The sequence below is a fragment of the Medicago truncatula genome, chromosome 2, assembly GCF_003473485.1.
Source record: "Medicago truncatula cultivar Jemalong A17 chromosome 2, MtrunA17r5.0-ANR, whole genome shotgun sequence".
NCBI classification, from domain to species: Eukaryota; Viridiplantae; Streptophyta; class Magnoliopsida; order Fabales; family Fabaceae; genus Medicago; species Medicago truncatula.
In genome coordinates this window covers 46,898,996-46,924,331 of record NC_053043.1, presented here as the reverse complement: position 1 = coordinate 46,924,331, position 25,336 = coordinate 46,898,996, and the positions used below count along the sequence as shown (strand labels likewise).

Sequence of the window (25,336 nt, the reverse complement as noted above, 5' to 3'; positions counted from 1 at the left end):
CATGTCGTTTAAGTATAACCTTCTTTTGTATTTTGTGTAGAATCCTTCTAGCAACTAATTAATGTTAACCATGATGTTACATTTTTACAAGTATTCCCAACCAGATATTCTTAACGTTAATTAGAAATACCTAGTACTTTCCTTCAAAAAAAAAAAAAAGAAATACCTAGTACTAAGGTTTTTTTTTTTGTTTTGGTATAAAAGAGAGCCTAAACCCGAAGAAAAAACAAAACTAACAAGCTATCCGAACACTCCTGGGCATGTAAGTCCCGAAAAAGTCATCAAAAAGTAAGCTACGAAGATCATTAGGAGAAGACTCCACCATAAAACACCTATAAGAATTTAAAGATAAACTGTTATTAGTAAGCCAGCACTTCGGTTTCCCTCACGCAAAGTATGAAGAACTTGAACCTGCCAATCCATTTTTTATTTTTTTTATACTCCTGGTAATATAATATTTTTAAAATATTTAATTAACATTTATTAACATATATTATTATGATGAACAATCGAACATGATGTGATACAATTGATCGATAATCAGGTCTTTTGATATCTGCTTAGTTTGCCTCTAACCTTTTTATACCTAGAAAAATTAGTATGTAATTTTTGGCTAAAATATACCATCGGTAAGAAACTATGAAGGACAAACACTTCTTATATTAGGTGTATCCTGATGTGTGGTATCCGACACCGACACATATCATTTTATTAAATTATGTAATTATCAAATTATTAGTAGTATCGGCGTATTAGTGTTTGTGTCGTGTCTTGTATATGTGTCTATATTCGTACTTTATAGGTAAGAAAAAAAATGTAAAGTAATTTTAAATTTTAAAGTTTTCAATTATTTAATCTTCAAATGTATAACAAAAAATCAAATGATCGGTGTATCGTGTTAATAGAACAAACACCCTGACTAAGAATTTTCTGTACTTTTTTTTGAACATGTATGTTTTGTCCAAAAGGTTTTCTTGTTTTGATACGTCAGAAGTCAATGGAAGCTTGTTTACCATGAACAAACATCGAGTATCTTGACATTAACAAACAAAAAAGCAATCATGATTCTAAAAGAAATAAAAAAGAAAGAGTGTGATGGTGGAGAAATTTTGTTGTTTTGCGTAGAAGTTTGGGAATTCAAGCTGTAACTTCAATTATTTAGCACAATCTTAGTCATATTGCACAACTTTTTGTTATTTTAATACTATATCCGAACGACTAAAGGCACAACCATCAAACTTATATCTTGTTTAATTGTGTATGTAAATTTATTGATTCAATGAGTTTTGTGAGATTAATATCATCAAATATAATGAAATTGTTGGGAAAATCTATGGGCAGACCACTAAGAACGGATTAATACTTCATGACCACGAGAGATGGATACATTATATCTCCATCTAAAATCATAAGATGTTAGATATATGGGTTATCTTTCTTATCCTACGGTATATCTATTTACGTATTATATAGGACTTAACAACTCATATTTCCAACAATCTTCCTCAAATAGAGTTTCCACCTCCTAAGAAGATCTAAAGAGAATCTAGCTCTCATACACATCAAGTCAAATCATAGCTCTGATACCATTATTGGAAATTCCGAGAACACGGAAGCAATAACGAGTCAATGCTCCACAACCATAAGAAAAAGAGAGACAACACATCTCCTTCCTAAACTTTGATATATTAGGAATGTTGAAATGTGAAGAAATATATTTATTGATAGATGATTTATTTACTATAAATTTCATTTAAAATATTTGTACGAGGTTCTATGTTGGAGTAGTGTTTATTAAATACTACTAATAAAAAAAATTATAAATGAATAATGTGTTGATGTAAAACTTACTTCTGTATTAAAAAATGAAATTCTCCATTGTTAATGATCTAAGGAGCGGCCTAATATAATATATTTATTGTTTTATGTATAATATACTTACCTATGAGCATTTATCTTTGTTAAAAAAGGAGCAATAATTATCTTTCTATAAAGGCCAAGCATTGACTTGTGAGTTATGAAGTATTGATTCTGAAGAGAGATAGAGAGGTTCCTTTCCTTAGTTTTGAACCTGACATTGATTTTCTTGGGACTGGTTATACCTCTCAAAATCAAAATCTTCTCTCTTCTTGTCTAATAGTACTGCGTATTAGTACCATAAGGGAGAAGACAACTGTGTTGCTAAGCTGACTGATCAGTCTGAGATTATTATATATACGTCAAAAAACAGTAGTAGTACCACAGCCAGTATGTAAGTTTCAGACAATATCAAAATAGACTCATGTTACATGGTTCGATTAAATTTCTAAATGTACAATACACTCAAAATAAATTCAATATAGTAAGTATTTTTACATACAAATTCGACAAGATGATATAAAATTATTTTGGGAAAAATAATTTTGTATATAACTTTTCATTGTCTATATACTTTTTCATTTTATGTAAATGGATTTCTTCACTATATTTTTAACAGATAAATAAAGTGGATAGTTTTCTACACTAAAATAGAAAAATAAATTTCATAGGTCCCCTTAACCCACTATAATTATATTTGAGGCACCAACGAAAATTAAATATGAATATCTCTATCAATTATTCCATCTGACTCTCTTGATAAAGCATATAATTTTTAAGAATATGTTATTTGTATTTTTTTTTTTTAAATCGGATATCCTCCACGTACAATTGCAGAGATTAATTCCTTATGCTTTTTGAGACCCAAAATGACGACAAACTCTTCCTAAAAGTTTTAGGTTTAATTACACTTTTGGTCCTCGTGTTTTGGCCTACTCACGAAACTGGTAATGCCCTTTTAAAACAGAACAAAACGGCCCTTCAATTATCATTTTTGTTGCATTTTTCGTCCTACCCCCCATTTTATTCTCCAAAAACGCAGAGAAATGACAGTTTTAGACCTACCCTCTATGCTCAACCATGAAATAAACAAGGAATAAAGCATGTGGGTACAAATAATCCACTTTATTCAACACACTAACCAAAAAAACCCTAATTTCTAAGATATGTTTCAAATTAGGATTTTTTTAGTTACTGTGCTGAATAGAATAGATTCCTTGTGCCCACATGTTTTATTCCTTGTTGATTTCATGGTTGAGCATAGGGGTAGGTCTAAAACCGCCTAAAACTGTCATTTCTCTGCGTTTCTGGAGTTTAAAAATAGGAGGTAGGACGAAAAATGCAACAAAAATGATAATTGAAGAACCGTTTTGTTATGTTTTAAAAGGGCAAGACCAGTTTCGTGAGTAGGCCAAAACACGAGGACCAAAAGTGTAATTAAGACAAAGTTTTAACGTTGCGGGATGCCCAAAGTTAAATTTGAACCCAAAACCTTAGTTAAACTAGAATTTTATAAAGGCTCCCATAGAAAATATATATAGGTATAATAACAAAGTAAATCTTGGCGGTATCCATTGTACCTATGTACAATAGGTTTCTATGTAGTCCGAGGGTTCAAGGTCATGTTATTAAGATCAGATGATTCAGATTTCAACTTAAATAAAAGGAAAAAATTGTCTTGAGATATGAACCATTTGATCAATATCTACAATCCTAACTGAATCTGATCCAATTCCCTATCGACCACCCCTTTACAACGACAAATGAGAGAGTTGTCAGGAACTCTTCATAAAAATTAGTTCTGTAAGTGTAGTGGAAAACAAAAAATTTAGGAAAATTGTGGGGTAGAGATCAAATTTGAGGGTATGAATTAAGCAAATTTCAAACTGGAGCTCGGCCAAGTTGTATGCTTTTTATGGAATAGGCCCAATAGATGATAGGGCCTCGTTTTTGCACACTTAAAAGTTTGATTTTTTGCTTTATAAATTATTTTAGGCTTTAAATTTTTTCAAAAAAGATATTTTTTGTAAGGAAAAAAAAAAGAGATAGTTATATATCAAAATTATTAATTTCTCGAAAAATCAACGATCAAAGTCAGACCTTTCCGAAACATATTTAACAATATGTTTTATTAAAATGCAAATAGAACAATGATACAAGTTGTACCACTATACTTTGGCGGCGTTTAGGGTAGGAGATGTGAATAGGTCTCCTACCGTAGGAGACTTAACTTTTTTTTTTTTTTTTTTTTTGTAAAATTGATGTCAACCATTGGATGTACTTCAAATGTTTTGAAGACATATTATCATACTCTCTCAACGCTACATTCTTTTTACTTTCCATCATCATTCTCTCTCTCCCTCCATGTTTCTTTCTGATTACCCGCCCACCACCGCCATTTCATGGTTTTTTAACTCATCCTTTCTCTGTCAATTGTTGACACGGATCTTCTTCTTCCATGTATCTGTACCCAAAATGAAAAATAATAATAACAATCAATTGTTAGATCTGTTTTCTGCAAAGCATTCACATTCTTCTCTTTCTCCGTCATTATAATTGCTGAAAGTTTAAAATCGTTGAGAGGAACAAAGGGGTGAACTGAACAATATTTGAATATAATAATAATAATAATCAATATTCATTCTAAGATCTAAAGAACTATGAGTTCCTTCATCACCTTATGACCATATTGTTCTTCCTTCTCAAATTCACCCTCTTGAATTGTAGGAAGACATCCCATTAGAGTATAAGCATGTGTTTGTTTTTGATGTCTTTAGAAATTATTTTGGATAATAAGCATCCAAATCTAGTGATGTTTGTTACTGTGATGAAACACTGTTGCAATGCGGTGGTACCACGGTTGAGAGAGATAAAGAAAACGCAGAGAGAGAACAACAAAGGGGTGAACTGAACAACAAATTTAAAAAAATATGGTGTAAAACATCCATAATAGTTAAGATGACCTTCATAATCTAATGGTTGCCATCCATTTTATAAAAATAAAAAAAAAATCAAGTCTCCTACGGTAGGAGACCTAAAAAGGTCTCTTACCATAGCCTTTACCCTATACTTTATCAGAAAGAACGTTGTAATTCTTCAAAAAACAGAAAGAACGTTGTACCACTATAGTATATTACAATAAAGCATGAGTTGCATCATCATCATCCAATAGACCAATACACCTTACGCACTTGATATTAACATGCAATAAAAAATAAAATAAAAATTGACACCAAACTTTACTTTGTTCTAATACTAAAAACCAGCTATTTTCTCTAAAAAAAAAAAACAGCTATTCAACAAAAAAAAAAAACTAAAAACCAGCTCCAAACATAATTACAATAAGACCAGCAATATATGTTTTTTTAAGGAAGGACCAGCAATAAAGATAACACCACCAATTTGTGAACATCACATATGCATTTTACACCCTTTCTCAAAAAAAAAAAAAATCATTCTACACCCAACCGCATCTTATTTTGCATCAAAATCCTTGTCACCATTATGTAGAAAAAATTAGACAGAATTATTATAAGTAATAAATAAAATACCACAAATATATATGACTCTTCATCAAATTAAATAGAGAATAAAAAACTTATTGATTATTGACTATTGACCGAGGCGTGTAAATTGCATTGAGCTTAAAAGTATTTCGCCACCCAGATAGATTATCCAATGTAGTAGGTCTCATAGTTTGCTAGCACCGCATATGAATTAGCAAGGTCTCTGAACTACTTTTAGATGCTTATGGAACTTAATTTACGATTTATTATTAGAGATGAAAGTGAAGTTAAGAGAGATGAAAGTAGCTATCATGTATGACCTCTCCTCTCTCTGTAATCACAACCCACGTGTCTCTAATGTATACATGCACGTATTAGCTCCTATTTTAAATGAAAAATTGAAACTGAAAATATTGAAACCGAAAATATTGGAATAATAGAGTAAAAGCTTGTTTAGTCAAACTTGGAATTGGTCATGTAACTGAAAAATAGGAATAGAAAAAACGTGCATGTATAACTTAGTCAAGAGATAATTTCAATTAATATAATAATTAATAAATATAATAATTAGTAATTAACTTTAAAATAAATTAATTAAACAAAATTCCAACACATTATATGCCTACCTTAATTATCTACATCACAAAAATGGCATTGCACTTATACCCACAGCTCAAACCTCCATCTCCACTCCAACTCAAAGATTTCCCCACAATTTTTTACAATCTAAACTGCTTTATGATATATTTACCGCTATTTTTGCAATACATATAGATGAAATGTAATCATAAAATACTAGTAATACTTATGAGATAAATATTTTTTCTATGGCACAATTTTTAATACATATTATAAGAAGAAGAAAAAAAACATTGTTGACAGCAAATTTCTTGACATAAAATGATATTACATTTTTTTTCTAAATCAAGTTATATACCGTGTATACAAATAAATGTTAATTTTTTTTTTTCTGTGTGTTTAGTTATGTTTTTAATATTTCAAATATTTTTGTTGATATGCTCAAATCATTTGAAATGTTTGTTTGAGTCAAATGTTAGTTTTGTATATTAGTTAATTTTTTTGAGAGAGAGAATATATTATTATTAAAGTATATTAGTTTTTTTTTTTTTTGGTAGATAGACGAAATGGCAAAGCCATTATAAACTCACACACATAAGTGAAGGTACCGGGGTTCGAACCCCGGTCATGACATCCGACCTAACAATTTCGGCATTTTGTCAGTTGAGGTAGGACTTCTGGATTAAAGTATATTAGTTAATTATATAATAATAATATATAAAACTGCATAAAATTGATATTAAAGTAAATAATTATGATCTCTTCTTCATGTTGCTTTCTTTCCTTTTTCTCTTTTTTTCCTTTTTTCTTTTTACCAAAAAAAAGTAAATGATTAAGATTTGAGTTTTTCTACTTGCACCCTAGTTAATCATGGTTGCACCCCAAAATGATAAGATTATCCTTTCATAAAATTTGATTTTCAAAAAGCCTATTCCTTCTTTTTTGGTTACACCCCAAAACCCTTCTTCCAAAACCATAATTCTCCAATCGATTGATTGTGTTCTGCGAAGATTTTCAAAACCATACTTTCTCACGTCCATTCATGATTTCAAAGAAAATTTGAAGCAAATCAGGTTAGCAAGTGTTGTTCTTCAATCGATTGTGTTTTCTTGTTATGGGTTCTCAGTTCTGATTTTGTGTTTTCCTTGTTCTGCGATTCACAGTTCTGCGATTTTATAAAATCAGTTTAAGTAGGTTTATGTAAACTCAGTTTAAGTAGGTTCATGTAAACTCAGTTTAAGTAGGTTCATGTAAACTCAATTTAAGTAGGTTCATGTTAACTCAATTTAAGTAGGTTCATGTAAACTCAGTTTAAGTAGGTTCATGTAAACTTAGTTTACATGAACCCACTTAAACTGAATTTAAGTTAACCTTGCCAATGTAAATTAAAACCGTAATCGTACAGTGCATCATTGCAGTTGAAGGAAAAAAATTGAAACTAGCAAATAGAAGAAGAAATTCACTTACTTATATCCAATTGAGTATGGATGAAAAATATTTTGATTCACTCTTTAATTTTCATGGAGATTGATATTGAACATCAAATTGTTTGATCGATCGCTTTGTGGGGTGAAAGAGGGTGAAACTCACTGACAATAAATAAAATTATGGTTTTAAGAAAATTTATATAAAAGGGCAATTTTGGTATTATAAAAAAAAATTAAGAAAATTTGGATGTAACCAGAAAAACATGGGTTGTAAATAGAAAAACTATTAAGATTTTGTCAAAACAAAAAAAAACAGTAAATAGTAAGAATTAATATAGGTCACCTATCAATCGAATTCAACATATCAATACTTTGAATCTGTAAAAGCCAATTGTCGATATTTATTTATTTTCATAACAAAAATATCCATATGGAGTTTAAAGAAAGGGAACTTCTACGGTACATTTTACAAATTGAGGTGTACCGGTACTCCTGCTTCAAATATTTACAATTTAACGATTATTTTATGAAATAAAGAGTTATTTATCAATATTTATATTTTAAAGGACATCATTTTATAAGAATAAACATCATTTCTTTGTTTATATGAATCATATTAAATTTTTAACATTTTTTCATAAAAAATAATAAATATTCTTTGTTATATGTAACAAAAATTCAAAAAATTTAAATTTTATTTCGTCGACACTTTCGATAACTAAGATCTAATTATTGTAATTATTAATGACATAAAACGATTCTTTTTCTTCAAAAAAAATAATTCGTTTCAATATGAATTTAATAATTTGGTGTACCGGTAGATAGAATTTGCCTTAAAAGAAAAAATGAAGAAAATAAAAGTCAAAATGGAAAAAAAATCTTCAATTTTTAATTTTTTTAGATAAAAAAAATAAAAATCCTTCCACTTGTTTCCCTCATTTTCAGCTTTGTCAGATTAATCTCAATCTGATACACTAGAATACAAAATACAAAGACAGCATCATCACCAAAGCACTAGAAAATCCCTGTTTGTTCAAAACTCAAAACCAAAAAGCGATTTTCAAAAAAGTACTTTTCCAATGCAGAAATCAGGTTACGGTTCAGATGGAATATACAGGTCCTTAAGACCTTCCCTTATCTTACCAAAAAATCCAAACCTCTCTCTCGTAACACACCTCTTCAACAAAGTCACTTCTTCCCCAAACAAAACCGCTCTTATAGATGCCGATTCTTCTCAAACACTAACCTTCGCTCAATTAAAATCCCTTACAATTAAACTCGCTCACTCTTTAATTAAAATCGGTTTAACCAAAAACGACGTCGTTCTCTTCCTCGCTCCTAATAGTTATCTCTACCCTGTTTTCTTCCTCGCCGTTGCTTCCATCGGTGCCGTCGCTTCCACCGTAAATCCACAATACACCACCGTTGAAGTTTCTAAACAAGCTAAAGATTCAAATCCGAAACTCATTATCACCGTCGCTGAATTATGGGAGAAAGTAAATCACCTCAATATCCCCGCCGTTTTTCTCAATTCCTCCGGCGTTGCAACGCCGGATACAGTTACGAGTTTCGAATCGTTTGTCAAACTCGGTGAATCAGCAACCGAATTTCCAAAAATTGACGTGAAACAAACCGATACGGCGGCGTTGTTGTATTCCTCGGGTACTACAGGTGTAAGCAAAGGAGTGATTCTAACTCACCAGAATTTCATTGCTTCTGCTGCAATGATTTCAATGGATGATGAATTGAACGGTGAAATCAACGATGTGTATCTCGTTGTTCTACCAATGTTTCATGTGTTTGGACTTGCGGTGATAACGTATTCGCAGCTTCAGAGAGGGAATGCGATTGTTTCGTTGAAGCGGTTTGAGTTTGAAGTGGTTTTGAAAACGATTGAGAAGTTTAGGGTTACGAGATTATGGATTGTGCCACCGATTGTACTCGCTCTAGCGAAACATGGTTTGGTTGATAAGTATGATCTTTCGAGTTTGAAGTATATTGGTTCTGGTGCTGCTCCTCTTGGGAAAGAGTTGATGGAAGAGTGTGCTAAGCGTTTTCCTCATGCTACTGTTTCTCAGGTCCATTCTCTTAAAAGTTAAATCATAAGTTTAAGATGGATTAATGTCATTGAATAGTTAGTTTTTGTATCGAAATTTAGGTAATTAATGCTTTGTTTGGCAAAAATAAATAAATAACGGATAGCTGATAAACTAGCTTAAGGCGAATGAGCTTATAGCGTACTATAAACTAGATTATAACATACTCTCTCCGTCTTGAAATATAAGCAAAAAAAAACTTATTTTCTTTGTCCCAAAATATAAGCAAAAAAGACAAATTTTTATTCTATTTAATCTCGTTTTTTAAAAAAAATCATCTTTTCCAATAAAAACTTTTTTCTTATTCTCATGAAATTAAATGCATTTAATTTTCTCTCTTTTATTTTTTCCCTAACCAATTGCTAATGAAAATTGTTTTTACATCTTCCATGAAACTTATTCCAAAGAAAACACAAAAAACTATGCTACAAATTCTTATGCTTTAGTTTTCTTAATAAGTGTGATTTTTGTTTTTTTTTTGCTTATAATTTAGGACGGAGGGAGTACATGCTAGCTTATAGCAGGTTAGCGGTTGAATTAGCTTGAAAATATAAAATGACATAAAAATAATATGTTTTTAATTGTTTTTTTTTCTTCTACCAGTAAGATGATATGGGTAAAATTGAGATTAAATGTTAAGCTATAAGCTTTAAGCAGTAAGCTAATTGAATTAGCTTATCAAAATAAGATATAAGGTAGTAAGAATAAGCTATAAGCTCATGAGAATAAAATGTTATTGGATGGGTCTTTTTTGTCATATGAATTTATAAGCTATAAATAATAAATCTGCCATTGCCAAACAAAACCTAAACTTCAAATAAATGCTTATGATACAAGTGCTTATGAATAAGTTATTTATTTCTATTACACAAGATAAAATAAAGTCAAATTGTTTTTGTATAATCTATGATGAATAATCCTTTTTCATAAGACATCTGAAACAGTATCACAAGTGTTTATGCTGATAGATATACTCATGCCATGCAAATCTTATTAGGCATTGATCCTACAATTTGAGAGGCTCAATTGGTGATGTACTCGATTGATTATTTTGTGCATCTATGGTTTTGGATAAAAAAAATTGATTTTGTTTTGTGCAATATTATGATTGGAAGTGATTTGAACATAAAATAAGCTAGTTATGTGTGATTTTTGTGGTTTCAGGGCTATGGTATGACTGAAACGTGTGGGATTGTTTCTGTGGAGAATACTAGAATGGGGATTCGGCATACTGGCTCAGCTGGAATGCTTGTTGCGGGAGTGGAAGCCCAAATTGTCAGTGTGGATACACTGAAGCCACTCCCTCCTGGACAGCTCGGGGAGATATGGGTGCGGGGTCCTAATATGATGCCAGGTACACTGCAATGTAGCATCTGTGCATGAAATTTCCTCCATATGAATAGGAAGTGGTTTGTTTTTTGGTACATTGCAAATGATAATTGAATTCCCTAGACTAGACAGGTTGAACATAACTGGAATAATATTTTACTCTGGTTCGATTCTTCCGATTTTGTTCTTAGCTGATTCAGCTTAACTTGGTCTGCTTTGACAACTCTTGTTCTAAATTACTTGTTTGACTTGTTTTGGGCAATTCTGCTGACAGAATCTATCCCTCTTTTGACAGAAATGCTAAGAGTTATATTGGCAAGATTAAGCATCAGATGTTTGAATAATAGTTCTGCTTAGTGCTTTGCCTTTTCTTCCTGATGTGCATAGATGCATGGTGTGATTAAATAACCTTGCTTCCATTCCATATTTTTGCCTTCTGAATGTAAAAAGTGTGACACAGCTGTTGATACATGTTATACTCATCCCCCGATGTTATCATCAATTGAATGATGCTTTTTCTCAAGTAGTTTGCTCGTGCTGCTATAGAGCTGGCATATAGAGCATTTAAGCTCTGTTTAGGAAATTCAATATATATTTACAAGTAATTTTCTTTTGAACACCGCATACGGATTTAACAGATATCAAATTTAAAATATATAAAAAAAAAATTAAAAAAAAATCAAAATATGTCACCACTGAAGTTTCTGTTTGAAGAAGATAAAGGCTTTGTTATTACCGGTGACTGGAAGGAGATTTCTTATGTGATGTATGGAAATGCATCCCAATGGCTTTGTGGTGTTTCCCATACTTTAAACTGTTTATAGTATGGCTGCGCTTCCTTTCTTTACTTCATATATAGTTTGTCATTGATTCATATTCTGTAGGCTCATTTTCAAAATGCAATTTATTGAACTAACACTTAATTTTTCAGGTTATTACAACAATCCACAGGCCTCAAGATTGACTATAGATAAAAAAGGGTGGGTACATACGGGAGATCTTGGATATTTTGATGAGGATGGAAATCTTTTTGTCGTTGACCGTATCAAAGAACTGATCAAGTATAAAGGGTTCCAGGTATGTAATTCGAATGCCATGTCAAATGATGATAGATGAATGTAAAATGTGTAACATGTCATACATACATGCCAATTTCAACTGAAATCACTGTCAGGTTTAATGTGATATTCTGGGATTGAGGTGCATTTAACATATGTTAAATACCAAACTAATTGTATCTGAAAGTCGAGTATTGTAACTTAAGACCAGCATAATATGTATGCTGCTCTGTTTGGTTAATTATTTTGTTTATAACCCTTGTGGTCATACTTGATGAAGAATATTTATGATCAGAAGCTGTAATCAGACTGAATTGTTTTCCATTTTCTTCATCACTGTCTTAGGTTGCACCAGCAGAACTTGAAGGTCTTCTTGTTTCTCATCCTGAAATACTTGATGCTGTTGTCATTCCGTAAGTCTCCCCTATATTATCGTTGTTCCATTTTACAAATGCATGAAACACATCGCATGTTTTCGATAATTGGGATTCTTAGTTAAGCTACTTCTGTTCTGTAGATTTCCTGATGCCGAAGCTGGTGAGGTTCCGGTTGCCTATGTTGTGCGATCACCCAATAGCTCACTAACCGAGGAAGATATCCAAAAGTTTATTGCTGATCAGGTAAGATAATGGACAAACTTGGTCTCTGACCTCTCATGACATTATGATAGTGATAAACTAACACAAAATCGCAAGAAAAAGCCAGTTAGGTAAAATTTAAAATTGGCATGAAATTCATACATAAGCCTTTTTAGCTTAACATAATCTTGTTTGCATGTTTCCACTGCTGGCCAATTATCTCATCTGACCTACTTGTCTCTGCGTTTTTTCGGCTGTCACTTATGTTTGTATTTGTTTGCAGGTAGCACCTTTCAAAAGACTGCGAAGGGTGACATTTATCAACACTGTTCCAAAAACAGCATCAGGAAAAATTCTGAGAAGAGAGCTTATTGACAAAGCACGATCCAAAATATAAGATCACATATCTTTTCTATTTCTAATCACAGTTTAAGGGTCCACTAAAAAGCCCATTTTAATAAGTTCTGTGATAGAACGCAAATTGTAAATCGTATAGGTATAATAAAAAGCAGAAGTTTGGACCACTGTGTGGAACAAAACAACTATTAATCAATTGAAGAGATTAATGAAAATTTGAATGACACTCGTGTGGTGAAGAAAATTATGGACCACTTTAAAATTTGATATTGTCGTGGTTATTGAACAGTCTCATGATTTAGAAGCCATGAATATTAAGGAGAACAAGAATATCTACAAGTTTATGAGAAATGACATCACATAGTCTTGTTCTTGTTCTCTAAACCCAAAGTAACTCAACGTATAAAATTAATTTTGACATATTAAAATGAGATCGAATATAAAAACTACTTTTAAAGGTAATATTTTTCTTTAAATTTATTGCTCATATCACATTCACATGGATTTCTTGTGCAATCTTTGTTGGAATTGTACAAAAATTATCAAGTAGTTTTACTAGATGATCATCAAATGACAATGCTCATGCACAAGATAGAGCATTTATCTCTTAGGTTATTTGCAGTACTTTTGATTGCATTTATGATTGTATCTCTTCTATAATCATTAAGCAATTGCCTTAAGCTTTTTTGAGTATAAAAATGTACCCAACCAACCATGAATATTTTCCTTTTAATGCATTTTTTTAATCAAATATAATTTTACAATATCAAATTTATGTGTGGGAAATCGTCAATTGTGTCTCTAAATTATAATACCTCTCTGATTTAGTCTCTACAATATTACAAACAAAAATTAGTATAAATTTTTTCATTTTGTCTATAAAGTAGTAAATTGTATTGAGTAAAAAGTATTTCATAATGAGTACTTATTATTTATAAATATTATTTTTAAGAGAATATGACAATTTATGGCTTTGTTTGGTTAGACCATCTTTCCGGAGAGTTTCACTTAACTGATTTTGGTTGGGTGACTTTGGTGCTTTTGTTTTTATTTTTTTGTCAAGTAGTTTAGTTGATAGAAATTCTGCATTTTAAGAAGAATAAGTGGGGTGTTCACTAAGCTAAATTCGAAGGAACTTGTGACTTTATTCTATCTCTCTTAATTAATTAGTCTCTTTTATCTAACTAATTTATTCTAATTCATCATTTAAATGCACTAAAATCATCAAAGTCACAAAATTTCAATGTCATCTAAGCGCAATCCCTTTTTAGATTATAATGGATAACATATAGTTAAACACTAATATGTAAGGGGTGGTCACGGATACTAGTAAACTCGCGAACCTGATCACCCAAACCTGCTCAACCCGCATTTTAAACAAATCAAATTAAATTGAGATCCTACTTGAACCAACCTATTCAAATTCAATGTTGTTTAGTTCGCATAGCGGGTTTGATATTTTAAATCCATGAACTCAACCCGTTTACATGCCTTTTAATGTATAAATTGTAAAGCATAATTCTTACCATAAATCTATTTTTTTTAATTACAATTATAGTTTTTATTAATTAAAAAAAAAAAAACAAAGTCTAAATCTAATTTAAGAGAATTCCTCCATTCATTTAAATTGAGAGATCTCTAGACCCTTTCACTTTTTTTTAGATAATATGCATTTATTTTTAGATTTAATTCAAATTGTAGAAGAATTTTTAAGCATTGAATAATGTGTTTTATTTCAATTGATCTTTCATTTGTGTTGACTCAAATTGCTCGATTGAATGATTTGTATCATGGTTTTTATCCCTCACTTCATCTTGCGTGATATCTTCCTTTATAATTTAATCTCTCGTTATGATCGTCTTCGTTCTCCATTGATAAAAGAAAAATTGGACTGCAAAGACGTGAGTCGTATTAGCAAGACTGTCATAGTGATTATGAAAAACAAACAAAAAAAACTCGCATAGTGTAGGAGAGAAAATCTTGTTACATAAATCCATTTATATTTACATTAACCTAGTGTAAAATTGTTGGTATTCTATTCTTGAGCCAAGAATCAAATCCACACTTAACTAGAATAGAATACAAGGAATAGTGGGGATTAGTTGAACGGCGTACGATTTTGAAAGAATAGCTGTACTAGAAGACAAATTATATACGACGAATATTAGCAATAGAATATAATTGACTACTCATTAGCTTGTTTCTAGTATGAAACACTTTTTTCCCCATCTGATTCTAAATTGAGTTGCACACATTTCTTTTTCTTTATTTGAATGGAGTTGCACATTTCTTTGATTAGCCCTAGATAATTGTTACTAGATCACGATTTTATATATAATTATCATTTAAAATAAAAGATTGCAATTTATAAGGTTTTTTAATTAATATCTTGCCAGATACTACGTACTAAACCAGTTCCATAATAAACTACTTGTTTCTTTTTGAAGGAATAATAAACTACATGTTTCATCATTTCATAAAGGATACAAAAAACGTAACAATAAATAAATATTGCAAATATGTCAATTATTATGAGATAAAGGAAGTAGTATGTTAGTTTGGGACGCAAATTCAACATCAAAATCTAATAACAATTTAGATATTCTGTATAATTCTAATTTTAGCATTTTTATCTAGTGAGCCAAGACTTGTCGATAAGTCACAATAATTTTGTCTCCATAACTTGCGTTCAAGTATACTTATGATTAATAACATTTAAAATGATGGTTAACTATATTGACTTAGTGATTAATGAATTACAACATCTTATTATATTTATTAATTATTTCATTAATATAATTAACAAAATATGTCTCCGTGAGCTTACCTCAGTTGATAGGAATATTGCATAATTTATGTAGAGGTCGGAGTCCGAACCCGGGACATCTCACTTCTCCACATATAATTGTGTGAGCTCTACTCACTAGACAACTAGAAGAAAAAAAATAATTAACAAAAGATTAAACTACATTAAACATCTAAATTATTGTTAAATATTATTTTTCAGTTGCTTCGAGATTGTTAATTTCTAAAATTTTAGAAGCTTCTAAAAAATGTTCAATTTTTTTTGGTAAAAAAATATGATCAAAATTCCAAACAAAACGTGGAAATCATTCTGACAAAGCGGCAATATTTTCAGTAGGTTACTTTTTTGAGGAAATTTATCAGTAGGTTACAACTTACAATTAAACCGTTCACATAAAAGCAGGAGCAATCAAACTAAAGTTATTAGGAAAAAGCTATTTACAGCAAAAACCTGTCTCATGATAATACCACGATCTGTACTGTATAAAGTTATCAGATAAATGTACCTTACACTATTTGTAGGGGTCGAGATTTAAATCTCAGATTCTTTACTTCCTTATATTTAAAATGTGTAAATCTATCTACTAAACTATTAAAAAAAAAAAAGAATAAAAAGTAAATTATCATGTGTTAACTGTGGTTCACTAATTTTAGGACATCATCAATGGGTTTTTTTATCGGTTAGGGACCACCACCTAATAGCTACCCCGATATTGAGATGAAAATAGTGGGAGGTTGTTAAGAAGGGGAAGCTATACGTACAAGACCCCTCTCTCTTCTCATTTTTAAGGGTATTATCTAAAAAACTTGTATTAAAAAAGTTGGTCGTAGCATTCAATGTAACGAGTTTAGGTTCTTTGAACATCATAAAGTTTTCGAGAAATGAGTCATATTTGTTAAGAAGCTAGGACTGTCCTTGAACATGCACAATTGCTTATACATTATACATACACAAACTATAGGCTGAGAAACAAACAAACAAACAAAAAACAAAAACTTTAGATCTTGAGAGAGTAATTTTCTCAACTTAGATCTAACTCTCTCCACCTTGTTGCACGTACCAATACCATACAGCTGTTATAGAGAATCCAAGTCCATTATATTGATGTTAAAAATGAGAGAGATCGATAAGTTATATATATTAGAGCAAAGCTAGTGATCTTACCCTTTGATCGGCGTCGGGGCAGCCAACAAGACTGGTTACATTACATTCGTACAAACAGCTTCAATGAAGTTTATCATAATAACCAACATGGCATTCATCTGCATATGCATCTGCACCTAGCCCTTGGTCCTTCCTCATACTAAATATTATAAATTTATTTTATTTTATATATAAAACAAATTAATTCACATGTTTATATGTTACAGACGCAGCCAGGGAAAGTGCAGGTGCAAATGCAGATAAAAGCTACATATTGGAATCAACATATTTATTTATGTGAATGAGTTCCACATGAATGAAGGGGATATATATATATATATATATATAGTGAGAAAAAGTTCAAAGGGATGTGAGAATGATTCATTACAAATCTCTAAAGATTTGGCACCAATTAAATGAGAGGCTAAAATATCTCGAAATATTATGGACCATTAATTCAATAAGACAATGGTCTTTCTGTATAGCATATGTCCAAATACTAGGAAAAGATTAAGTCGCTGTACCAACTAACCAAGGTTGTTCCAAGGTGTAAGCAGCATCTCGACCCTAGTTGAAAAGTTTTTTGGTTGTTTCTTTGATGATAAATTAATGTTAATTAATTGTTACCGTTGCTATTTTTGTTACTTAGAGCCTTGGTTTTTTTTTTTAAAATGAAGTATAAGTGATTATGTCTCACATCGATTAGAAATTGAGAAAACGTTTGATATATAAGAGAGAAGATTTATATACCTAATGTCTTAATGTTTTTGGTAATAGTGTGATGTCTCTCTTACCTAGACGTTTAATCCATTTTCGCTCCACAGACTCTCCGACAAATTTCTTATATCTCATTTTCAAGGTAGTAAACCAAAATACGACCAATTTGAGATAATTTTTGGGATAATTTAGACCGGACGTTATGACCGGATTCGAACCCCAACACATCTACCTTATGTGTGTGAGCTTACGATGACTATGTCATTTCGTCTATCTGCAAAAATCATATTTATTACATAAATATAATTTTAAGATTGATTTAAACAAATTGAAAATTAACTTTAATCGATTAATATATTTTACATATAGAGTTACTTTTGTCGGTTGATCACTCAGATATTTAATCTCTTTAATTATTTTATTTACTCTTGGTGTTCTTCTAACAAATTTTAGAAAGAACACTCCAAAAAGAAAAGAACAGAAAGAATAAGAAAGAGATATTTTAATAACTAATAGAAGATTGCTTTAGTAGTTGGGAATTTGGGATGATGATGTTAAAGCAGGGTGATAAGACCATTTTTAATCTTTGTCCTAGCGTGTGTCTAAAACACTTTTCTTATCTCAAAATGAGAAGCTTCAATACTTAACTTATATAAAAACTTGAAAATCCATTGCAAATATGGTAAAAATCATCGGTTCAATAAAAAACATGTTTAGTTTTATAAGTTTTATAACGAAGTATTTTGGACTGGTTAAAGAGTCAATCCTATAACAACATGTGGATAAAAACTTTTTGAGCAAAATGCAAATGTCTTGAGTGAGCATGCTAATTCCGGTGCACATCACTGCATTGAAGCACACCCCTGCACTTCCTGCACCGTACATGTGGCTTCCAACGACTCACTGATAAGACACCACATTTCACGGAAGTCGTTAGCATCTCCTTCTCCTATATAAGGGTGATTTCGCGTCACCCTCAAGGTACGATTCATTTCCTCCACACTTTTACACAATCAACATCATTTCTACACTAATTTGAACGTTGAAGTGCTAACGTGCCTACATTCACCTTTCGTTCCACCGTGAAGATCACACCGCCACCGTGCCGAAGAATCTCACCGCCACCATTGCCTTCGTCCGTTCATTGACAAATCACTAAATAAGTCTTGTCATTGGGAAAAATTAGTAAAGAGATGTGTTATATTAAGTCATGGATTAGGATTCCTGCTCTAAATATCACACGCAGTTGCACGCTATAACACATCTCAACCGTAGATATGAATTCAGTCGGTCCAGATTTAATCAAAGTTTCACAAAGTAAAATGATCTCATCCATCAATTTAAAATTGAATGGCCTGGATTAGTTACAGCACCCTGATGTAACAACAGGGAATCTGATTCCATCAAGTCATCTCTCTTTCTACAAATCTCACACAGTTATAATATTAAAATATTAACGTTTAATTATAATTTTGGCTACCATATTTTATTAAAGTCACAAATCGGAAACAAACATAAAAATAAATATCTCCATGAACTTAGTTCGGTTGATAAGGACAATGCATAATATATGCAAGTTCCGAAGTTCAAATTTCAGAAGGAAAAAAAGCATAAAAATAAATGGACCAAAAAGTTGTTATATTTTGTAAAACGAAAAAAAAAAAGCTATATATGTGAGTTTGATAAAATAAGGGACTAAAAAGACAATTATGTCAATTATTAAAATATAATAATAGAGTAATATGTTGATATATAATATACAAATATTTATTAGATATATTTAATAACATCTTTTATGTATCTCTTAAAAAAAAAAAACATCTTTTATGTATTGTGTTTGAAGATTTAAGCATTTATGAAGTATTATCATTAAAAAATTATGAATAAATTATGTTAATATGTGTGACTAAAATAAAATGGGTTTGTCAGTTGAAAATGCTCTAGAGATTTAATATTCAAAACAAACGTTGATATATATATTTAACCTAACATCTATCACTTTCACAATACAATAACATATTTATACAAGTTAAGAAGTTTAATATATCTTAAAATTGTACATTTTATATCTTAAATGATTTTAAATATTTATCTTTTCAATATAAATCTTGATATTTTATTAATTGTTAAGCTCCTTAATATATACCCTTATGATAGAAGTTAACATCACTCATAAGATATCAGTATTTTAATATGCAAATAATATACTCTTGAAAAAAGCATTAAGTATATTGATAATTTATTCATTAGGTTATTTTTTTATTACGTGTCACTTTGTGACTTTTACACATATTAAAAATTTTAATTAATTTAGTATGAAAAAAATTATGAATGATTTACGAAATTAACATTCTTTAAAGACGTGAGAAAGAGAAATAAAAAGAATTGAAAAATGATAAGTAATGAATAGTAAAAGTATGATTGAAAAACAACATTAACGTTTCATTTGAAAAACAACATTAACGTTTCATTGTTCTTTTAATGTAGCATATAATTTGTCGCAATTTATCGCAAGTATGTTTCCTTTAAATGACATAATAAAATGAAAAAGGATTGTTGTACACTCAAAACCATTTGACATCTCAAGAGAACACGAGATATAGAGATAAGATGTGATATCTTGTTGATGTGATAGAAAGAGAAAGATATAGAAAATATTAGATGTCAAATAGGTGTATGAAAATAAGGGTGTGTGGATACCATTGTTCTAATAAGGGTCTTGCTAATCATTGCCCTTATAGGAAACCAAAAGTGGTATACTTACATTGAATTCAACAATGTTTTGACTTTTAAAAAGTTAAATCCTTCACTTTTCAATTTTCCAATACAATGTTTCTATTTTTATCATCTTTACCAATAACCTAATGTCACTATTTAGCATTTTCCTTCTAATAAAATAGGGAATCAATAGTACCAAAAGCATCGAAAGGAAACCACTCTTAATAATTGCAAGACTGTTTCTTTTCACATTCTATGAGTTTTCCATGCGTCTTATGTAGTTTGAATTTTAGAATCTAATCTATATAAAAAACTATATAAAATCTCCAAAAGTAAGTTGAAATATTTTGAATTTTAAAATTTGAATAGAGCGTGCGACAAACTTATAGGATGGAAAAAATAATAGTCTAATTTATGATTTGAAGTTGGATTATGAGAAGATAAGATCTCACTTAAACTTTAAGTTTTGTCTTGTAATGGAAAAAGCTTGAAAGTGGTGTGCACCCGGCTGTCCGCCACAAACAAACTGGTCATAAGGCCACGTGATACAAACCATGTCAAGCACGTGGGATTGGATGATTCAACTAATAGAAAATTGACACGTAATATAAAGTACTATAGGCATCACTTGATATGAATATATGTCTGTTCTGCCTGTGAGTATTCGGTGGGTGTAAGTAAACAGTGAGGAAAACGACCCTTGCATTCCAAACAAGTACCATAATACAACGTTGCTTTCATATTTCTTGAAGTAGAATGGGGTCAATAATGTAACTCACTACACAACTTTAATCTTTGGTGTAGATAGTTATGTGTTAAAAAAAAACATTGAGCGGTTGAGATTGTCATTGGATCCTTTCCAATTAAATTTTCATGGGAGAGAATCATGGTTGGTAAAATTTAACTTAATGACAATATCATTATCGTTAGATTAAACATATATTCATAGTCGGAAAATGTACTTGTGTGTGTCAATGTGCTTAGTGGTATTACTACTTCGTCAAATAACAAGAATAAAATAAGTATTTTTTTTTGTGGTGTTCGGAATTCGAACCTTAGACCTTGTATATATTATGCATTGTCCTTACCAATTAAGTTAAGTTCAAGCAGACAAAAAAGTATTTAATTCAACAAAAAACATACATCTCAAAATTGTAAAATATAATTCAAAATGAGTTCTCTATATTAAGTTTTGTGAGTTAGTATGTGACACGCTTAATGGCACATCATTTTTGCATCATGATCTCACATCAATGTTAAGTTCTAACAACTAATTTGATTATGAAATTTAAGTTAACTCAATTAAGAAATTATTGGTTATTGCAATTTAGGATGGATTAATTTTTGACAAATTATTTCACGTGATACTTAAATTTCATAGGAAAATTAATCCTTAGTACCTATAGTGGTATCGACGTGACATTAACGAAAAATATCATATATTTATTTAATGTGTCACATCACGGTTTATAATGATAAAAATTTACAGAAAAATTACATACATAGATACTGTAATTTATAGAAATCAATGACTATTTTGACCGATGTTTATATTTTGGAGAAGTAATTCGCTTGCTCTACTCCAACTTAACCCTTTTTCCTTCTTTGATATATTTTTTAAAATTACTAAATACTCGTTAAAATGTTAGAATAATTAATATTAATGTGATAATTCAAAAATCTCAATAGAGACATTTTTTTTTGGTTACAAAAAGTCAGTAAAAGAAAAAAAAAAATGCTTAATGAAAGGCAATTTGCATATTTGCATCCACCGGAGGATAAAAGTCACCGTCAATGGTGGTTCATGAATAACTTCAAGTTTCACATCACTTGTAGGTTGTACCTCCCATTCTTGCTAAAAGTCAACAAAAGAATTATCTTCTCTAAGGTCGTTAATATATTGACAATCTCAATCATACTGCAATATACCCTTTGATAGCAATAACATAATTGTAAGACCACGATGAATATGAAAACCTCCTTTAACCAAGTCAAGACCTCAAAGAGGACCATAATAACACATTGTATACCTATATTATGTGTTCTAACTGTGGTGGAAACTGGTTAGGTCGTTTGACGGAGTCATACAATCTAGCCTATTTAAAGTTTAACTCAGCCCAGCTCATTTAATAAGAAGATTATGCTCAAATTTTTTACGGAACCTATGTAATTAAATAGGCTAGACTAATGCTTACAAAAAAGCTTATTAAATCTATCATACCGGTCTATTTCGCTTTTTATATATAATATCTCTTCTATTGTTAATATTATTGATATTTTTTAATAAATTCAATTCTTCATATGATTTGGTTATTTAGTAGCAAATATATTGATGTGATTAGACCTTCATAAGGCTTCGTTATCTAGTAGCAGACTTAATTGTGTTCTTTAGGCATTCATAAGATTTGACCTATTTATTAGAAGACTTATAGGTTTTTAAGCTTTTAAATAGGCTTTCAGGCTTCATCAAACTTTTAAAATGGTCGGACCAGGTCATAAAAATCAACCTATGACAAGTAATAGGTCAAACTCAGACATGTAGTTTTTGAAGTAGGTTAGACTCAGTCCTTACAAAATTCGGTCTGACCTCGCTCCTTTCCACCCCTAATTCCAACGCATTTGAAGACCATAGAACAAGTGACAGCAACATAAAAGGACATAATTTCATTGTAAATCATGCAATTTATAACAATGCTTCCAAAAAAAAAAAACATAAATGAAAGTGTCAACATGATCTCAAGGCATACAAACCTTAACTCCCACCGAATGAATTGTTGGAGGCTGTTATCACGATTTTCGGGTGTCAAGTCATTAATTAGGCTTGAACCTTTCAATCTTTGATATTCTCTATTTTTTCTTGGGAAGGGCAAAATTGAGAAAAAAACCCTTAGAGTCTAAGTTCGGGGGTCGTTTTCGCTACGGGAAGGTGTTAGGCACCCGGAACGATTATGGTATTCCATAAGAACCGTTCTCCTAAGTTTCTTTCTACGCTTTACTTTTATTGCCTACTTATTGAAAAAGAAGTTTTATTTGAGTGAAGAATGGGGGGAGAGAAGATGATTGAGACTTTATTTTATTTGGCTTGGAGGAGTTTTGACTCATTGCCTACATACCCTTTTAAGGGATCAAAACCAAACGTAGTTCATTCTCGAAAATTGTTTTTTCGTTTTTATTGGTTGATTTTAAGTTTGAAAAAAAAGAATTTTGAAGAATGGAGATGAGAGGCCTCAAGGGCATGAGATTTGGAAAATGTGAGGGGGAATTAGCTATTTTGCAAAATAAAGTCTAAGTATGATTAAAATTCATTAAGATTTTTACTTAAGAAAATAAAAGGAAAATGAGGAGTTTTGACTCCTATTTTGGAAAAAAGGTTTTCAAGTGAGGTTATTCACATTTTTTTTGGAAAAATGATTTTTGTCTAAGTGTTATAAAACCTAAGCATACATCCCCTAATCATGCATCTAGAATATCCATGTGGGGTGTGTGCATGTGTCGGTGCTTGTGTCGGTGTACATCACTTATAGTGTCCATAGTCCTTTACATCGAGTCCTAAATACATGCTATGGTCTTGCAAGAATTTAAAAGATGAATTTAAACTAGCCTAAAATATTACATAACCATTGGAAATACAAAAAATTGCAAGAAATAAAACCTAATCTAATAGAAATGAGAATGATGTGGTAAGATGCTATGAGATGAGTGAAACATGAGTCAACAATGTTAGCAAAACAAGATGAAAAATATAACATGAGTGATAGGAAAAAGCAATCAATTGAATATGAAATGAAATGGTAAAGAAATGATGAGAATAACCAAGACATAATGAGAAGAAAAGTTGCTTAAAATGCAAGAAACACGCAAATCATACCAAAACAGTAGCACAATCATAAAATCAACATCACATTTAACATAAAATTGCATGCTAATTGTTCATAACATGTGCCAAAATTTATGAAGAAAAATATGGCAAGAAATTCACAAAATTAGGCCAAAAAGAACAAATTAATCAAGAAAATAACACCTATATTTTTATCATTTTTTTAACATGTAAAAAGCATCACAAAAGTATCAGAAACATATCAATAAACACATAGAAATTTTAGGAATTTTTATGAGAAAATAAGAGCAAACAGGAGGTTCCCATAGCAAAAACAGGAGGTGCGCATAGCAAAAAAAATAAAAGAACGCAGAAACAAACAAACTGCAAGCCCAAGCCCATAACCCACGGATCTGGATGCACAGGGAGCGTTGGATTGATCCAGAAAGGGAAACCCTAGATCCAACGGCCAGGAATGAAGGGGATCGGACCGGTCTTGGACCGGTCCGGTTCACTGGCTTATATAAAGGTGTTGAGGCTGGTTTTTTTCATTTTTACCAATCCTTTCTCTCTCTTCTCTCGTCTTCTCTCACTAGGTTCTTGCTTCTCTCTTCTCGCCTTTGCCGGTTTCTGAAAGAAACGGCTGAGGAAGATGAAGATCGGTCGGAACCTTCAAGGTTCATCGGAATCTTCATCTTCTCCGGCGAGCAAACCCAGATTCTGACCTAAACCTCCAGAAACCTAAAATTTTTACCCCAATCGATTCGTCTCTCTATTCTAAGCATGATTTTGGCACTGGTTTTCGCATGCAAGGCTTGAATCTTTGTAGATCTACACTTTTTATTTACGGTTTTGAAAAATATTTTAGGTTTTCAATCTTTTTTGAAAGAAACTTTTGAAAACCCTTGGGATCTACATCGATTCGTTCTTGTTGATGCTTTTTGAGAAAGAAAAATGAGATTTAGGTTTTACCTGAGTTTTTCGATTCGAAGGTTCTTGATGAAGATTTTTCTGGAAATTTGATCTGGCTTTTGCTGTTGATTTGGCTTGAGAACCGAAAATAAATCGGTTATTTCACTGGTTTTCTCTCTTCATCTTCTTCGCCAGTTCGAATCTGCTTCTTTTCTTTCTCTTTTCTTCTCACGGATTCTCTGCGATCGTGCTTGGATTTGTCGCCAAACGGTGATGGATTCGCACTTGAATTGTAGAGATTTCAGTTCAATGATGATGATTCTTTGAAGAATCACTGAGAACTGAACAAATTTAGTGGAAATTGTTGATGAATTGTGATTCTGGAATTCTAGGGTTCATGAATGTTCTTGGTGTTCTTGGTGATTTTCTAAGTTTT

The 25,336-nt window shown here is 31.0% G+C and overlaps 1 protein-coding gene across 1 annotated transcript; it reads left to right on the top strand.

Annotated features, from left to right (window-relative positions):
- The first annotated feature begins 8,327 nt into the window (after positions 1-8,327).
- On the top strand, positions 8,328-13,049 carry LOC25487863 (4-coumarate--CoA ligase-like 7). The gene is made up of 6 exons (XM_013609908.3): positions 8,328-9,447; positions 10,630-10,819; positions 11,726-11,871; positions 12,198-12,265; positions 12,370-12,472; positions 12,714-13,049. Exons 1-6 carry the CDS (start codon positions 8,449-8,451, stop codon positions 12,825-12,827), a joined length of 1,620 nt encoding a protein of 539 aa, XP_013465362.1. The 5' UTR covers positions 8,328-8,448; the 3' UTR covers positions 12,828-13,049.
- The last annotated feature ends 12,287 nt before the right edge of the window (positions 13,050-25,336 follow it).